The 15,394-nt window shown below is 70.8% G+C and overlaps 4 protein-coding genes across 4 annotated transcripts in view; 1 reads left to right on the top strand and 3 right to left on the bottom strand.

Annotated features, from left to right (window-relative positions):
• RHOBADRAFT_49596 (uncharacterized protein) overlaps window positions 1-5,548 on the bottom strand; it is a 7,880-nt gene extending 2,332 nt beyond the window's left edge. Inside the window, exons 1-10 of the mRNA XM_018415257.1 lie at window positions 5,152-5,548; window positions 4,417-5,125; window positions 4,273-4,367; window positions 3,680-4,122; window positions 3,182-3,450; window positions 2,507-3,043; window positions 1,674-2,304; window positions 1,142-1,253; window positions 616-1,053; window positions 86-536 (exon numbers count right to left, since the gene is read on the bottom strand). Coding sequence (XP_018272043.1) covers window positions 86-536; window positions 616-1,053; window positions 1,142-1,253; window positions 1,674-2,304; window positions 2,507-3,043; window positions 3,182-3,450; window positions 3,680-4,122; window positions 4,273-4,367; window positions 4,417-5,125; window positions 5,152-5,265 — 3,799 coding nt within the window. The 5' untranslated portion in view covers window positions 5,266-5,548. The remainder of the gene's footprint in view (window positions 1-85; window positions 537-615; window positions 1,054-1,141; window positions 1,254-1,673; window positions 2,305-2,506; window positions 3,044-3,181; window positions 3,451-3,679; window positions 4,123-4,272; window positions 4,368-4,416; window positions 5,126-5,151) is intronic.
• The window catches only part of RHOBADRAFT_64864 (uncharacterized protein), a 186,160-nt gene that overhangs the window by 56,434 nt on the left and 114,332 nt on the right, over window positions 1-15,394 (top strand). The window lies entirely within an intron of this gene.
• Window positions 7,634-12,252, bottom strand: RHOBADRAFT_43430 (uncharacterized protein; the record flags this gene model as incomplete). Its single annotated transcript, XM_018414221.1, has 5 exons — window positions 7,634-9,685; window positions 9,753-10,031; window positions 10,105-10,363; window positions 10,434-10,659; window positions 10,728-12,252. The coding sequence occupies 5 exons, from the start codon at window positions 12,250-12,252 to the stop codon at window positions 7,634-7,636; spliced, it is 4,341 nt and encodes a 1,446-aa protein (XP_018272044.1).
• RHOBADRAFT_43431 (uncharacterized protein) lies at window positions 12,616-15,250 on the bottom strand (the record flags this gene model as incomplete). The annotated part of the gene is made up of 4 exons (XM_018414222.1): window positions 12,616-14,523; window positions 14,602-14,687; window positions 14,761-14,922; window positions 15,001-15,250. The coding sequence occupies 4 exons, from the start codon at window positions 15,248-15,250 to the stop codon at window positions 12,616-12,618; spliced, it is 2,406 nt and encodes an 801-aa protein (XP_018272045.1).

Genomic DNA, 15,394 nt, shown 5'->3' on the forward strand with positions numbered 1-15,394 from the left:
GGGTCGACGGCGCGCCGCTTGCCCTTGCCGCTCGGCGCCGACGACGACGCCAGGGGAGCGGTGCTCGGCGCAGGAAGCGAGGGACGAGGGGCTTTGGCGGGTGCCGAGGCGGTGGGCTGGGCGGGGAGCGAGGCGCGAGGGGCGCGAGCGGGTGCGGCCGTGGTCGAGGTGGCGGCGGCGGCTTGGGCGGCTGACGTCGACGTTGACGCGACAGGGTGCGCCGCCTTGCTGCTGCTGCTCGCGACAGGTACAGGACGAGGCTGCGCCTGGGTGGACGGGCCGGGCGCGTCGTCGTCGTCGTCGTCGTCGCTGCGGAGCTCGATCGGGTCCTGCTTCTGCTTCTGCTTCTTGCGCGGCGGCGGGAGCGTCGACGACGCGGCCGACTCAGTCGTTGCGTCGCGCTTGCGGCGCTTCTTGTCCTTCTTGGTCTGCTTGGCGACCTTCATGCGCTTGCGGTACTCGCGCAGCGACTGGTCGACGGCGTCGCGGTGGTCGCGGTGGTACGTCTGCCACGACTGGACCGAGTGGTCGGGATTCTGCGAGCGACGAGCGTGGGTCAGGTTCGTCGCTCGGTCTCGAAAGGTGCAGGAGGGAGAGGAAGGTGGGTGGACGCACGTAGGCCTCGAGCTCGGTGTAGATGCGCTGCTTGAGCCAGCTCTCCTGCTCGGCGCGGTACAGGACGCGAACGAGCTGCTTGAAGTCGTCGTCGGTGTACTTCTTGCGCGCGTTGGAGCGAGGCTTGCGCCTCGGCGCGTCCGAGTCGTCGTCGGAGGAGGACGAGGACGAGGGGCGAGGGAGCTCGAGCGCCTTGCGCTTCTTCTTGTTCTTCTTGGCCGGCGGCGCGGTGTCGTCGGCGGGATGATCGTGCTCGTCGTCGTCGTCGTCGTCGTCGTCGTCGTCGTCGTCGCGAGCGCGCCCTTGGCCCTTTGCCGAGCGGGCGGCCTTGTTGTCGCGCTGGCGCTGTCGGCGGATGCCCTCGATGAGGCGGTCGATGCCGTCCTTGTCGACCCGATTGTAGTGGTTCATCCAGGCCTGGTAGGTGTGCTCGGGGTACTGTTGCGCGGGAGGGACGAGGTGAGCGTGAGGGGGAAGCGGGGTCGAGCGCGAGTCGGGGCGGGGCGAGAGGGAGGGTGGGACGCACGCGTCGCTCCATCTCCTTGTGAGTCGAGGGGGTGCCGCGCTTGTCGGGCGGGATGGTGCTGAGCAAGTGGGCGAGATGTTGCTTGTCGGCGGGGGTGAAGGCGCGACGGCCACTGCAGGGAAGGGCGAAGGTCAGTTGGGGGCCGGTGGTTCGAGAGCGGACGGGGTGGTGCGCACTCTTGGGCCATGGTGAGCGCGCGGCAGGTCGCACTGGACGAGTCGAGGGAGAGAAGCGGGGGAGCTTGTTGCCGCTCTCTCGTCCCCGCGTCGCTCCTCGTCCTCCTCCCTCGCTCGGCGGCCATGACGACAACCCGCAGGCTGTCGGGCATGCAGCACGGCCAAGGACACCAGTCGACATCCCTCATGCTCGAGACGTACGAGGCCTGTCAGCCCCCCCCTCCCTCTCCCCCCGTCCTCATCTCGCTCAACCCTGACCAACTCGCCTCACCCTCCCCCAGTCAAGCGCAAGCACCTCTCGCAGAACAAGGAAATCATCCTCAAGAACTCGGAACTCCACAAGTCCGTCCACCCACTCTCCTCTCGTCCTCGACCCCGAGCTGAACCCCCCGCCGCGACAAACAGGACCAATGCCGACCTCCAGCGCCAGATCTCGCTCATGCGCGGCGAGCGTCTCGCCCTCAAGGGCACCCAGTTCCAGCTCGAGTGCGAGAACGCCGCCCTGCGCGACCGCCTCGACCGCGCAGACGACCGCGAGCGCCAGTTGATCGACGAGCGCGACCGCCTCCGACGAGCACCCGCCTCGCCCTACGACCCCGACCAAGTCGAGGTGAGCTCCACCTCCTTCGCCTTCTGCAACCCGAGAGCTGCGCCGCTCACCCTCACTCGACCGCAGGCCATGCGCCGAGCTCTCGCCCACGCCTCGGCCGCGCTCCAGGCCGTCCACCTCATGCTCCCGACCGGCGCCACGCCCATGCCCTCGCCCGAGCCACGCATCCCTCAAGCACCGCAGCCAGGTGCGCCCCCATCTCGCACTCGGTCCCGAAACCGAGCTGACCGGCCCATCGTCCTGCAGAACCTGTCGCTCCAGTCGCTTCCACCTCGTCCGCCGACCCGACCGCCGACCCGCACGCCAACATCTCGCTCTCTCGAAGGAGGTCACTCGCCGCACGCGCAGCGAGGTCGTCCATGGCGGCGCCGCCCGACCTGAGCAACATCAGCGAGGGCACGAGCGGCGAGGACGACGTCGAGGCCGCTCCCGCCAGCAGCAGCTGGGGCGTGCCCATCTTGCCCGAGTGAGCCCCTCTACGACGTCTCGAGTCCCCAGAACCGTGACTGACCGCGTACCTCGCGCGCAGCATGCCCGGCTACGCCGGCCCGTCCACCACCGCCGCTTTCGCCGCCGCACCTCCCGTCGCGTCCACCTCAGCTGCCCTTCCCACGCCCGTCTCGCCTCCCAGCCCACCCTCCCCAGCCGCCTCTACCCCGCCTTTCTCGACCCTCTCGCGCCCAGCTCGCGCGCCGCGCGCCCCGCCCAAAGCCCCCTCGGCCACCTCGCACGACGCGCTCACGCCGCCGACCACGGCGAGCAGCAGCGGCACCGGCGGCTCGTCGTCGTCGTCGCGCCCCAAGCGCCGCGTGTCGGGCATGCTCCGCCCTGGGCTCGCGAGCGCGGGCAGCAGCGAGTTTGGCATGGCCGAGGAGGACGACGGCGAGGTCGAGCCCGTGCCGGCGCCTGGGCACAACCAGGACGGCGATGCCGAGCCCGAGCTCGAGTCGCCCTCGGTGCCGGCCACGGTCGCGGTGCGGAGCGCAGCGAGGGGCAAGCGCCGCGCCTCGTCGCTCCTCGCGCCGCCGGTGGTCGTCCTCGCCGCATCGTCGTCGTCGTCGCGCTCGACTCGCACGGGCAGGACGCCGACGCCCGAGCCCGAGCCTGAGCTCGAACCTGCGTCGCCACCTCGTCAACGCGAGTTCGAGGAGGACGAGCGCCGCACGGTCCTGCGCGAGATCCAGCCCGGGCCCGAGCCCGCCGCGCCCTCGACGGCGGGCAAGGGCAAGGGCAAGGCGGCGCCCAGCGCTTCACCTTCGGCTCCTCGTCGTGGCGACGCCGACGCCGAGGACGACTTGTCGCACTCGCTGTCGTCGAGCCGCGGCGCGGCGCTCCTCCAGGCCAAGAAGGACGCCGTGCGGACGCAGCGTGCGGCCGTGGCAGCGGCGCCGCCAGTCGTCGACGAGCCCGAGGACGACGAGCCTGCGCCCGAGGAGACGAGCGCGTCGAGCCTCGTCGCCGACGAGACGGTCCTCGGCCCGAAGAGTCGCGTGACCAAAGCGAGGCGGGTCGAGGAGCTCGAGCTGCTCGACGAAGAGGGTGCGGGTGTGCCGGCTCGGACAGAGTCGCAGGAGTCGACCGAGGAGGGCGCAGGCGGTCGGCGGGCCCGCAAGTCGGTCAACTACGCCCTGCCAAAGCTGAACACGTGCGTCCGCCCCCTCTCTCTCTCTCTCTCTTGCTCGCCTCGCCCTTTCGCCTGATTGACCTTCATTCGCGCCGTTCCGCAGCAAGATGCGACGTCCCGAGGACTACAAGCCCGTCAGCAAGGCCTCGACCTCGTCGTCGTCGAGCGGCGCCAAGCCGCGCAAGTCGACCAAGGCGCCCCCGTCTTCCTCCTCGTCGACCTCGTCGCACTCGGCCGTGCCGCCGCTCCCTCTCCTCGACGCGCCCGCCTCTCGCCCTCCATCGCTCGCCGGCAAGAAGCCTCGTGTCGCTCCCCCGCCTCCCGTCGACTCGCCGATCGTCGAGGACAGCATGAGCAGCAGCGACGACGACGACGCCGAGTGGAACGAGCGCCAGTTCCTCAAGCGGGCGTCGACGTCGACGGCTTCGTCGAGGGCGTCGGCGGCGGACGAGCGGCGCAAGGCGAGGGCGTCGGCGGCGCCGAGGAGCGGGTCGGGAGCAGGAGGAGGAGCAGGAGCGGGTTTGAGGAGGCACTCGGTCGCCGTCTGAGCGCGTTCGAGGGAGGTCATGATCTATGTGCAGGCCGTGCTGTCTAGTATCTCTGCATTCCATTGCGTATTGCCGCTCGCCGAGGCCGGTCCACCAACGAGAGCGAGCACGTTGAGCGAGAGGGGCAAGCTTCCCTTCCCTCCTCATTCGCCGGCCAGCTAGACAGCCCGCACCACGCTCGTGCTCGCTCTCGACATGCCTGCACCAGCGCGACCCGCGCCCGCCGACGCCACGTCCCCCTCCCCCGAGTCGACCTCCCCACCTCGACCTCGTGAGCCCACACGCTCGCCGCGCCAGGACAGCTCGCGCGCGCGCACCGAGGCCTCGGTCGCCGATGCGCAGGGCAGCGGCCGCTCGCGGCGCGCCCGCACCAAGGACTGGGCGGGCGACTCGGCGACGCTCACGATCCTCGAGACCGTCAACCCGGCCTTGCGCCTCGTCCAGACGACGAGCGCGGCCACGTTCGCCCTGTTTGGCGTCGTGCACCTCGCGTCGCCGCTGAGCGCGCTCCTGCCGCAGCGGCCCAAGTACCTCACGAGCGCCGAGAACCGCGCCAACGGGTTCCTCCTCGTCGCGCGCGAGCTGTACCAGGGCGAGTGGACCGAGCCGGTGTGGGTGTGGGGCTCGCTGTCGGCGCACGTCCTGAGCGGCATGGTGCTGCGGTGGCTCAAGGTCGTCGAGCGCGTCGAGCGCCGCAAGGTGCGCCGCGACGAGGTCAGGCGCCGCGCGAGGGAACTCGCGACCGTCCACGCCGACGAGCTCGTCGGCCCCGACTTTGCAAGGGCCAACGAGGTCGAGCGCGACCTCGCCGTCGACGAGGTGGACGAGCTCGAGGGCGAGCTCGTCGCGACGACGACGACCGACGAGGAGCTCGTCGTCCCCTCGGCGGTACCGGCTTCGACGGGCGCTCTCGTTCCGCTCCCGACGTTGCACCAGGCGACGGGCTACGCCCTCCTGCCCTTCGTCCTGCACCACGTCTGGCTCCACCGCCTGCTGCCCGCCTCGCCCGAGCCGCCCATCTCGTCCCTGTCGCCTTCCTTCTTCAACTACACGTTCTCGTCCCTCGCGCTCAACCACTCGAACCTCGTCGTGCGCCTCGGGTCGGCGGCGTCGTACGCGGCCCTGACGAGCCTCGCGACGTACCACGGCCTCGTCGGCGTGCGCATGCTCGTGTCGCCGATCGCGCCGCGGTCGCTCGCGCCTCGGCGGCGGCGCGCCGGCGAGCGCGACTCGGTGCGGCGCAAGGTGACGCAGGGGCGCGAGTGGCAGGCGGCGTGGGTCGCAGCGGTCGTCGGCGTGACGGTTGGAGCGGCGAGGATCGCGGGCTACTTGGGCGGCGACAAGGACGGGGTGCGGACGCCCGACTTTATCGCGCGGCGGATGGACTTTGTGCTGCGGCGAGGGTTTGGCCAGTCGTAGAGCTGTGTCGCAAGTGGTCATTGTGCAGTGCTTGAGGAGCGAGAGCGAGAGAAGGGGAGCGTGCACAGACCTCCTTTGTCTGGAGTTGGTCCGCCGGCTCCTCGTCGGCCTCCTCCTCCTCCCTCTCCCTCTCTCGCTTCACTCTCTCGATGGCACTCGCCTGAGCACCTGCATGCGCCCACTCGCACGGTCCAGCTTGCCCTTCTTCGACTCGCCCACGCCCTCGCCCTCACTCGCCGCCTCATCCGCCGCTCCCACCCCTCCCCGCACTCCGCTCGCCCTCACCCCCTCAACGGCGCTCGTCGACAGCGCCACCATCGTCCAGCCCGCCATCGCAGGCAGGCCCGTCAGCCTCAGCGCAAGCGTGCTCCTTCACGGCGGCAGCGGCGACAGCGTCCGAGCGGTGGGAGCGGGCTCGCTGGAGCGACACGAGCTGGGAACGGCGAGGGCGGGGCACAGCGTGGCGTCGGTGGACCTCGAGGGCCATGGCGAGGGAGTCGAGGTCGTTTGCGGCGCAGGCGGGTCGAGCATGGCGGCGTCGGGAGCGCGGCGGCACCAGCGGTACTCGACCTACACCACAGAGTGCCTCGATGAGCTACGTGCGTCCACTCTCGCTGCCTCTCTCGGACTCTTGAGCGGCGCTGACCTGCACCCCGAGCGCAGGTACCGCCGACGACGGCACCCTCTCGGCCTGGACGACCGGCCTCGAAGGTGCGTCCCGCCAATGCGTCGCACGGCAACAGAGCTGACCCGCTCGAGCCCCCAATCGCAGGTCCTCCGCCTCTTTCCACCTCACCGACCCATCCTGTGAGCGAGGCGACACTTACGCCGCCTTCACCGCACGTCCCGACGTCCGACTCGTGGACCTCGCTCGGCTCTTTCACCTGCCTCGAGACGCCCGCCCTGGCCCGCACGCCTCACTCGAGCCCGTCGACAGCCGCAACAACGACGTCAAGGTCGTCGTGCTCGCGCAGCGTCTTCTCGCCCTCACGCTGGCGCCGGGCGAGGACGTCGCAGGGCGGCTCGTCCTCGTCGCCGGCTCCTCCCACCCCGCCACGCCCTCGTCCTTCCCTCCCCGAACCGACGTCAGCCTCTCCTTACTCGACACTCGCCGCTGCTCTTCCAGCAACGAGTCGTATCCCACCTCGCGTCGTGCGCTTCGCCCCCCTTGCCCCTCGCTCGACCTCCCCCTCCCGTCCTTCCTCCAACCGCCCGCTCGCACCTTCCCCACCCGAGCCAGACTGGCACGTTGTCCCCTCCCGCCTGCGGTCAGACCCGAACGCGCAGGGCCAGGGCCACGGCGCGCCGCCGAGGAGAGAGCCCGGTCTGTGGGCGAGGTGGACGGCCCCGAGGCCCGTCGTGCGGGCGTGGGAGCGCGGCGACGAGGGGCTTTTGACGACTCCGAGGGCGAGCTCTTCGAGGGCGAGCGCAGGTGGGAGGACGGGCGGGCGGGAGCGGGGCGGCGCGAGCGGTTTGAGCTGGGGAGAGCAGGTCAGGATCGAGCTGGACAGGGCGGCGAGAGCGGCAGCCCGAGAGGCGGAGGACGAGGAGGAACCCCCAGGGTGACACGGTGTGTGTGCAACGCAGAGTTTCGTTTATCTCGGCTGAGCGAGAGCGTTGGAGCGATGTCGAGAAGTGCAGCGCGAGTCAACTTGAAAGCGGACGAGCGGACTCTTGGTCGAGGCATCCTTTCAGAGCGTCTTTGCCAATGTGAGGCAGCCCTCGAGCAGGTCCTGCGTCTCTCAAGAGAAGACGGGGCAAGGAGTTGTCGAGACGAGCGAGCGCGAGAGCGAGGAAACGGACGAAGAGAGGAGCGCTTTGACCCCTTGAAAGCGCCGACAGGCTCTCACGCGCAATGCCACCGTCTCGCACATTGTGGTCGCTCTCTCAGGCGTGACAGGCGTCCATCGAAGCCAGAGAGGCAGAGAGAGCGCTACTGTTCAAGTCGCGCTCGAGACGTGCGAGAGCGAGAAGGTCAACTTGGGAAGGCCGAGACGCGAGGCGAGCGAGGACGAGGTCATAACGCAGGCTCGCGATGCAGAGATGGCTAGAAAGGATGCTGGGTATGGACAGGGTATGTGTGGACGATGAATAAGGGCGAGGAGAGGGCAGTGTCTACAAGGCGGGGAGAGAAGGAACAGGAGGCGTCGGCTCGAGGATGGTCGCGCCGCGCTTGAGCAGTGGCGCCTTGAACGAAGCCATGCTGTTGGTGCGGTTCAGGTTGAACTCGCTCGGCATGACCGAGCTCGCGCTCGACATGATCGAGTCGGCCCTCGAGAGCTGCGCCGCCGGCACGCGCGCCCGACCGCCCTCGCGACTCGTCGTCGCGAGCCGGTGCAGCGTCGCCTGGCGCGTCTCGAGCGCGGCGACCTTGTTCTTGACCGAGGGCAGGACCGTCGACTTGCGCGGCGAGGCCGGCCGCTCGTGAGGGCTGCCGCCGGCGAAGAAGGATGACGGCGGGGGCGCGCTGCGCAGCTCGGCCATCGAGCGCGTCGGGCGCAGCGACGGCGACGGCGTCTTGACGACTCGCCGCACGGGCGAGGCCGGCGTGGCGACGGTCGGCGAGAGGGTCGGGCGGACGCCAAAGGTCGTGCCCGAGGCGAGGATGGGCGACACGCGCGGCGAGGCGATCGAGGGGCTGCGCGCCATGCCGAGAGCACGAGTCGCATCGGCCGTCGAGGCGACGTAGAGCGACGAGGCGGCGCTGCGGATCGACCTGGTCGAGCCCGCCTTGCGCAGGACGCCCGGGTTGCGCCTGAGCGAGGCGCCCGACGGTGTCTTGCGCAGCGACGACGGCTCGCGACCCGCCGCCGGTTGCACGTGCGAGGCCTTGCGCGGGCTGCTCGGCGCGGCGTGCACGACGGGCGGCGTCGGCAGCGGGCGAGTAGTCCGTGCGGCAGGGTGCTCGTCCTCGTCGACGACCGGGAGCTCGACGCCGGCCTTGATCGGCGACGATGGTGTCGCGAAGGCGAACGTGTCGGACGGGCGCCTCGACGAAGGCGAGGCCTTGACGGGCGACGACGGCGGGATCGGCGAGTGTCGCTTGACGGGCGACGCCGAGCGAGGAACAGCCGGCTCGGCTCGTTGCGGCGGCGACGACGGCGCTCGAGCGTGCAGAGACGTCGGACGATCGAGGTGCTCGTCCTCGTCCTCGCTAAAGTGCGACTGCAGGATCGAGTCGAGCTCGTCGTCCGAGTCTTGGTCGGCATCGACATGCGCGTCGGCGGGCTGCGAGGCGTAGAGGTCCTCGGGGCGCATCGGTTCGGGCTGGTAGTGGTGCCGGCACGGCTGCTGGTGCTGCTCTTGCGGCTGGTACCGAGACGACGGCTCGTGGTGGACGTGGCGGTCGAGGGCGGTCGGGTCGTCCGGAACCTCGTCGAGGTCGTCGAGCTGGATCCCGACGTCGTCGAGACCGAGGCCGAGGCCGAACTGGACGTCCGAGTGCAGGTTGACGGCGGGGAGCGTGAAGAGGTCCTCCTCGACGCCGCCGCCGTAGTAGCCCGCATCGGGCGACTCGTCGACGGCGAGCCTCGCCTCGTACAGGTCGCCGTGCGACGCCGCCGCGCGCAGCGTCGGCTCGCGCTCGCGCACGTTCGGGCTCCGCCGAGCTGTGGCGGACGCGATGGCCGACGAGATGCACTGGAGCGACATCTGGTGCTGCAGCTGGCGACGCTTGGCCCGGTCGACGACGACCTGGCTCCTCTCGGCCGGCGGGAGGTTCTCCTCGTCCGAGCGTGCCGACAGGTGCTGCGCCGGCGCCGGGCGAGCACGGTCGGCGACGGGCTCGGCACGAGGCAGGTCGCTCGTGCGGACCGACTCGACCGACGCGATGCGCGACAGCGGCGGTCGCTGCTGCCGAGGGCGGGCGCCGTTCAGGTCCTCCAGGCGGAGCGAGTCGTGGCTCGTCATGCGGCCGACCGTCGCCTGGGACGGGCGCACGGCGTCGCGAAGCTGGTTCGAGCTCCAGCTGCGGGCGACCGGGCGACGAGGCTGGTCTGGCAGCGGCGAGGGCCCGACGTGGCCGGGTGGCGGGTCGAGCGAGATAAAGTTGACGACGCGGATGGGGATGTCGACCGAGATGTCTGCCGACAGGGAGCCGCCGACCGAGACCTTGACCGAGTACGTGTTCTCGAGGTGCCGACCGCGAGCGATCGTGAGCGCGTCCTCCTGCAATGCGACACGTCAGGCACGATCCGCGAGAAGAGGTGGAGAGGGGAGAGAGACAAGGACGCACCGGGATGAGGAACGAGGGCGCAAAGTCGGCCGACTCGCCCGCCTCGACTCCCAGCCAGGTGCCCTTGGCCGTGACGCCCTTGGTGCCCTTCTTGCCCAGCTCGAGCGTCGTCTCGGCGACCTTCTTGCGCGTCGTCTGCGTCTGCGTCGGCTCACTCGACGACGCAGGGACGGCGTCGACGCCGAAGCCGTACAGGTCGCGCGGTCCGTGCGAGGTCGTGCGCGAGGCCGAGCGGTAGACGGCCGTGGTGCGGATGAGGGCGAGCGTGAGGGCCTTGACCTGTTGCGGGAGAGGACGAGTGTCAGTATGGCGCAGGCAGGACGAGGTTTGGGCGACGGAGAGGCGGACGGACCTTCTTGCTCGACTCGTTCGAGACGCGGACCTCGACGTAGCAGCGCTGCCCTGCGACCCACGTCTCGCGGTGGAGCGACGCGTGCAGCGTGACCTTGCCGCTGCCACCCATGAAGAGCGACTTGGCTGCGTCGGCCGTGAGCGGCTTGATGGCGGGCGCGAGCGTAAGCGCCGGGTTAAAATACGGGTACACCTCGACGTGGCGGTAGAAGTGGGCGATCGACCGGTCCGAGCCCTCCTTGGACTTGAGCTTGAGTGACCTGTGAAAGGGCCAGGACGAGTCAGGACGACGGAAACTGGCTCGGCGAGACGAGGGAGAGGTGGACGCACGCGATGGCGATGTAGCGAACGACGCCCTGCTTGCCCTTCCACGGCCCCTTGGCGCCCTTGCCGATCGGCAGGCTCATCTTGACGGCGACGTTGTGCTGCCCGCTCTTGCCGCGGTGGAAGCCCTCACTGTCGGCGGGCGAGTCGTAACACGCGAGCGGGTCGGTCGAGGTCGATGCCGGCGCCGAGGCGTGGTAGAAGATGTAGCGGCCGTCGCCCGACGAGAGCTCTGCGAAGAATGAGAGTCAGTGTCGGGTCGAGGAGAAAGGAAGAAGGAGGAGGGGGAGGAGGACGCACCCTCGAAGCCGATGACCCGGATCTTGGGCGTCCCGACCCAGACCTCGCCCTCGCGCTCCTTGCTCTTGCGGATGCGCACCTCGAGACGGCCCTTGAGGAGCCCGCCCTCGACGACGAGCGGCGTCTCGAGGGCGAGGTCGAGCTCGACGCGGGCGCCTTTGCCGTGCTTGGCCTGCTCGAGGACGACGGGCGACGGCAGCGACGCGACCTGGGCCGAGGCGTGCGAGGCGGCACGAGGCTGGGTCGAGTTCGTGACGGCGGACGAGGTGGTGGACGGCGTAGGCGACTGGGCGATCGTGCCGAGGCTCGAGATGCCGGCGTGTCGGCTCGTCGGGGCGAGGAGGCGGTCGAGCTCCTTGCGGCGCCGAACCGTGCTCGCGCCGGCCGTCAGGAGCGTACTCTGCCGCTGCAGGCCGCTCGCTCCCGGCTCGCGCTGCGGCGGCGGGGCGAGCGAGATGACCGTGCCGACATCGTCGTCCCCCTCCTCCGCCTCGAGCGCCTCGTCGTCAACCGTCTCGAGACGAGCTGCTCCTGGCTCTTGCGGCAGCGGCACCTGCTCCTCGACTCGACGGGACGCCTCGCGGTCGGCGAGCTCCTTCATCTCCTTGGCCGACAGCGAGCGCGACCGCACGCGCTCGAGCGGCCGGATGACGCCCTCGGACTGAGTGCGCTCGCGCGGCCGGCCCTCGGACGCTCGCAGCCGCCGCCGCTCGTCGAAGTCGCTCTGGAGCTGGCGCTCGAACTGACGGCGCTGGAGCGCGCCGGCGCTGCTCGGCACGCTCTCGGCCGGCGAGTCCTGGAGGTGGTCGTACCGGTCGCTCGGGCTCGCGTCGTACTGCGCGTGCTCGACGTGCTCGGCGTACGGGGCGTGCATCGACGACGGCGGCGAGGTGCGCTCTCGCGCCTGCTGCGACTGCCGCAGCTCGACCATGGAGCGAGGTCGGGCAAGGGCCTGCTGGCGGTCCTGGAGGAAGGCCGGGAGGCGGGACGGGCCTCGCGAGGGGGACGGCTGCTGGGCGTGGTGGAGGTCGGCGTGCGAGGTGGCGTGCGGGTGGTTGCGGATAGGGTAGGCGTCGTGCGGGAGGGCGTGCGAGGGGAAGGAAGGGTAGGCGCCAGCGTCGGTCGACGAGGGGAGGGACGACAGCGACACTGGCGAGAAGGGCTGCGACGACCCGGTGCCCGAGTTGGACGACTGCGCAAAGTCGGACAGGGGCGACAGGTGGTGCTGGTCGTACGGGAGGTAGCCGCCCTTGCCGTTGAGGACCTCGGGCGTGCCGGCGGCGATGCGGACGCGCTTGTGCGCGCTGTCGCCCGACGTGTCGGACGGGTGACGGTACATGGGCTGGGCGGCGTAGTGCCCGTTGAGGGCGGCGTCGTACGAGACCGAGTGCTGGAGGCGGTGGTGGTGGGCCGCCGCGTGGGCAGCGACGGCTGGCGCATGAACGGGGTGGTGCGGCTGGTGGTAGCCTCGTACACGCTGCTGGATGCTGCCGTATGCGTCGAACGTGATGCCGAGGCCGTCCATGACGAGGTGGCCTCGATGTTGTTGAGCGAAGGTGATGAGGTTTGGCGAGGCGCGCTCTCGGTGCGGCGAGCGGCTGTGGACGGGTGGACGCGGGACGAGGACAGGCCGACCGCGCAGCAGCAGACTCTGCGCTGGGCGTGGAGCGGCGAGTGGTGGTAGCGGGGAGGATGGACCCGCTCGATCTCTCGGCGCGGTTGACGGAAGCATCCACGAGCTAGCCCTCTCGTGCTGCCCAGCAGTTTCGAGCCCATCCCTCGCTACAACAGTCAATCGATGACAGACAGAGACATGTACACGCGGCCGCACCGACGGTCGACGAGGTGCCCTCCTCGAGCTCCTCCTCCTCTCCTCGTCCGCGCTCCCTCACGGCCTCGGCTGGTCCGCCCTCGCTCGCCGCTCCCCCTGCTGCTCCGCCAAGCTGCGAGCGATCCGCTCGTCCTCCACGAGTGCCCGTTGCCGCTCGGCGTCTTCCTCCTCCCTCAGCCTCCTCGCGAGCGCCTCATCGGCCCTCTCCCTCTCGCCGCGCTCCTCGGCCTCGCGCCTCCTCTCCTCCTCCCTGAACCGCCGCGCAAACTCTTCGTCCTCCCGCTCCCGCTCCCGCTGCGCGAGTGCCGCCGCCGCCCGCTCCTCGTCGAGCAGCCGCCGGACCGCCTCCTCGTCGGCGGCGCGCCGCGCAGCCTCGCGCTGCCGCTCAGCCTGCTCGGCCTCGTCGGCGAGCTGCGCCGCCATGCGTGCGTCCTCTTCCTCCTGCGCCCGACGAGCAGCGCGGACCCGCTGAGCCGCCTCGACCTGCGCGAGCCGCTCGCGCTCGATGCGCGCCGCCCGCTGCGACGCCTCCTCGTGCGAGGGGCGCAGGCGCTCGGTCTCGAGCCGTCGGCGGTCTGCAGCCTCCTGCTCGCAACGCCGGCGCGACTCTTCTTCTTCTCGCTGCCGCGCTCGCCGCGCCTCGTCGTCCGCCCGGCGCCGCGCCTCGTCCGCCTCGCTGCGCCGCCGCGCCTCCTCGGCCCGCCGGCGCTCCTCGTCCATGCGCACACGCTGCTCCTCGATGATGCGCGCGCGCCGCTCGGCCTCTCGCCGCTCGGCGTCGCTGTGCGCCTCGGCTGCGGCGGCGCGCCGAGGCGTGAGCGTCACGCTGCTCCCGCTCGCGTCCGACGCGTACGACGGCGGCGGGGGCTCGTACGCCTCTCGAGACGACGAGGCCTCGCGGTGCTTCGACTCGAGGGAGGGCGTCGGCGAGGGGCGGATGTCGCCCGACGGGTTGGGCGGGAGCGGGCGAGAGGCGGCGCTCGACGGGCGCTGCTCTGCTGGATGAGCGGCGGGATGCGGCGACAGGGACGAGCGTCGGTGGTCGAGAGGAGGAAGGGGAGGTGCGGGCGAGGTGGTGAGCGCGAGGTCGAACGGCGCGGGCGAGGTGGACGTCGCGAGGGGCGGACTGGCGGGCATAGCGCCCGGCATCCGGCTCAGGCTGGCGACGCTCGCCGCACTCGATGGCCGAGGAGGTACAGGAGGTCGGGATGGGCTCGGTGAGGGGGAACGAGGAGGGAGCGAGGTCGAGGGGAAGAAGGTCGTCGACGAGGGCGCCACCGCAAACGGCGGGCTCGGCTCGGGCGACGCGTAGTAAAGCTGCGACGGCGAGTGTGACGGAACGCGAGGAGCCGCCTGCGACGGGTGCGGAGGATGTGGCGAGGTCGAGGGGTGCGGGCTCGGGAACTGGGCGGCCGGGGTGCTCGACAGGCGAGGCGCGGTAAAAGCGGGCGTGTGGTACTGCGCCGGCACCGGGTACGTCGCCGCAGCGAGCATCGTCGGCTGCGAGACGGCGATGGCGGGCGCAGTCGAAGCGACGCGAGGAGGCGGGTACGACGCCGCATGCTGCGCCGGCGTCGCCGGCCACGGCGCCGTCTCGGAGCGTTGAGCAGGGCCGGACAGGCCGACGACTGAAGCTGCACCGGGGCTCGGCAGCCGACCGGCCGAGTAGGCGAGACCGTGCTGCTGCGCCGGCGGCTCGAGCGCCGACGGCGGGGGCGGAGCTTGACGGGTCGGGCGACCCGGGCGAAGCGAAGCCGGTAGTTGCGGCGACGAGTCGAGCTCGCCAGGAAGCGGCAATGACACGTGGTCCTCGAGGCTGGTATGGCGGCGCGCCTCGTCGTGAGTGGACGGCGCCAGGTCGTGCACGGCCATCTGGCCGAGCTGCTGAGCGAGGGCGGGTACGCGGGCGAGGACGGATGGCGACGAGTGATGGCCTGCTGGTTGAGGACGAGCGACCTCGGCAGACTGTCGCTGCGGGAGAGAAAGATTCGTGAGCATGCGAGCCCGAGAGGCACCGCGAGAACAAGGACGAGAAGGACGCACCGGTGGAGGTTGCTCGGGCTTGTAGAACGTGAGCTCGAGGTAGACCTCGCCCTGGTACTTGCCGTCGCGCTTGAGCGTGACCCATTCTGCAGGACAGACGAGAGAGGTCAGCCCCGACCCGACGACCTGCGCTCGAGCGAGGAGAACGAGGGGACACACGGTCGAAGTGGTCCCACGATCCGTCCACCATGATGCGCGCCTCGCCGACGAGCTCGATGTCGGCCGCTCCGTCGCGCTCCCGCCGCTTGACCTTGACGACGAGGTGCTGGCGCGGCGAGCCATCGACCTCGAACAAGCGGAACCGGAACTCCTCGTCCCACACTGCGCGCTTGGTCGCCAAGATCAGCCCCACTTTGCGTGCTGAAGGCGCAGGAAGGGCAGAGAGACAGCGCGGCGCACCTGGTCCCTCGCCTCGTCCTCGCTCATCGACCCGCGTGCGCGTCTTGGGGTCGACCGAGCCCGTGAGGGCCAGCTCGACGAACGGTGGTGGTCGCGGCTGCTCGGCAGCATCGCGAGAGCCGCAGTCGAGGTTCCTGGCGCGGTCGACGACGGCGACGAGCAGGCCCAGCTCGCGACCGCGGACGTTCTTCGGTGGAAGAGGCGGTGGGCGCACGCGCTCCTCGGGAGGCGGCGGGGCGGCGGGCAGCATGGCGTGGCGGGTGCTGTAGCTGCTGCTTGTGGTGCTGGCGCGCAGAGCGGGCGCGGGTGAGACGAGGGAGCGGACCCGAGGCGGACGAGAGCTGCGACACGATGATCAAGCGAGCGAGGCGGTGCAAGTCGGACGAGGTCTCTC

The sequence above is a fragment of the Rhodotorula graminis genome (genome assembly GCF_001329695.1).
Source record: "Rhodotorula graminis WP1 unplaced genomic scaffold RHOBAscaffold_5, whole genome shotgun sequence".
Lineage (NCBI taxonomy): Eukaryota > Fungi > Basidiomycota > Microbotryomycetes > Sporidiobolales > Sporidiobolaceae > Rhodotorula > Rhodotorula graminis.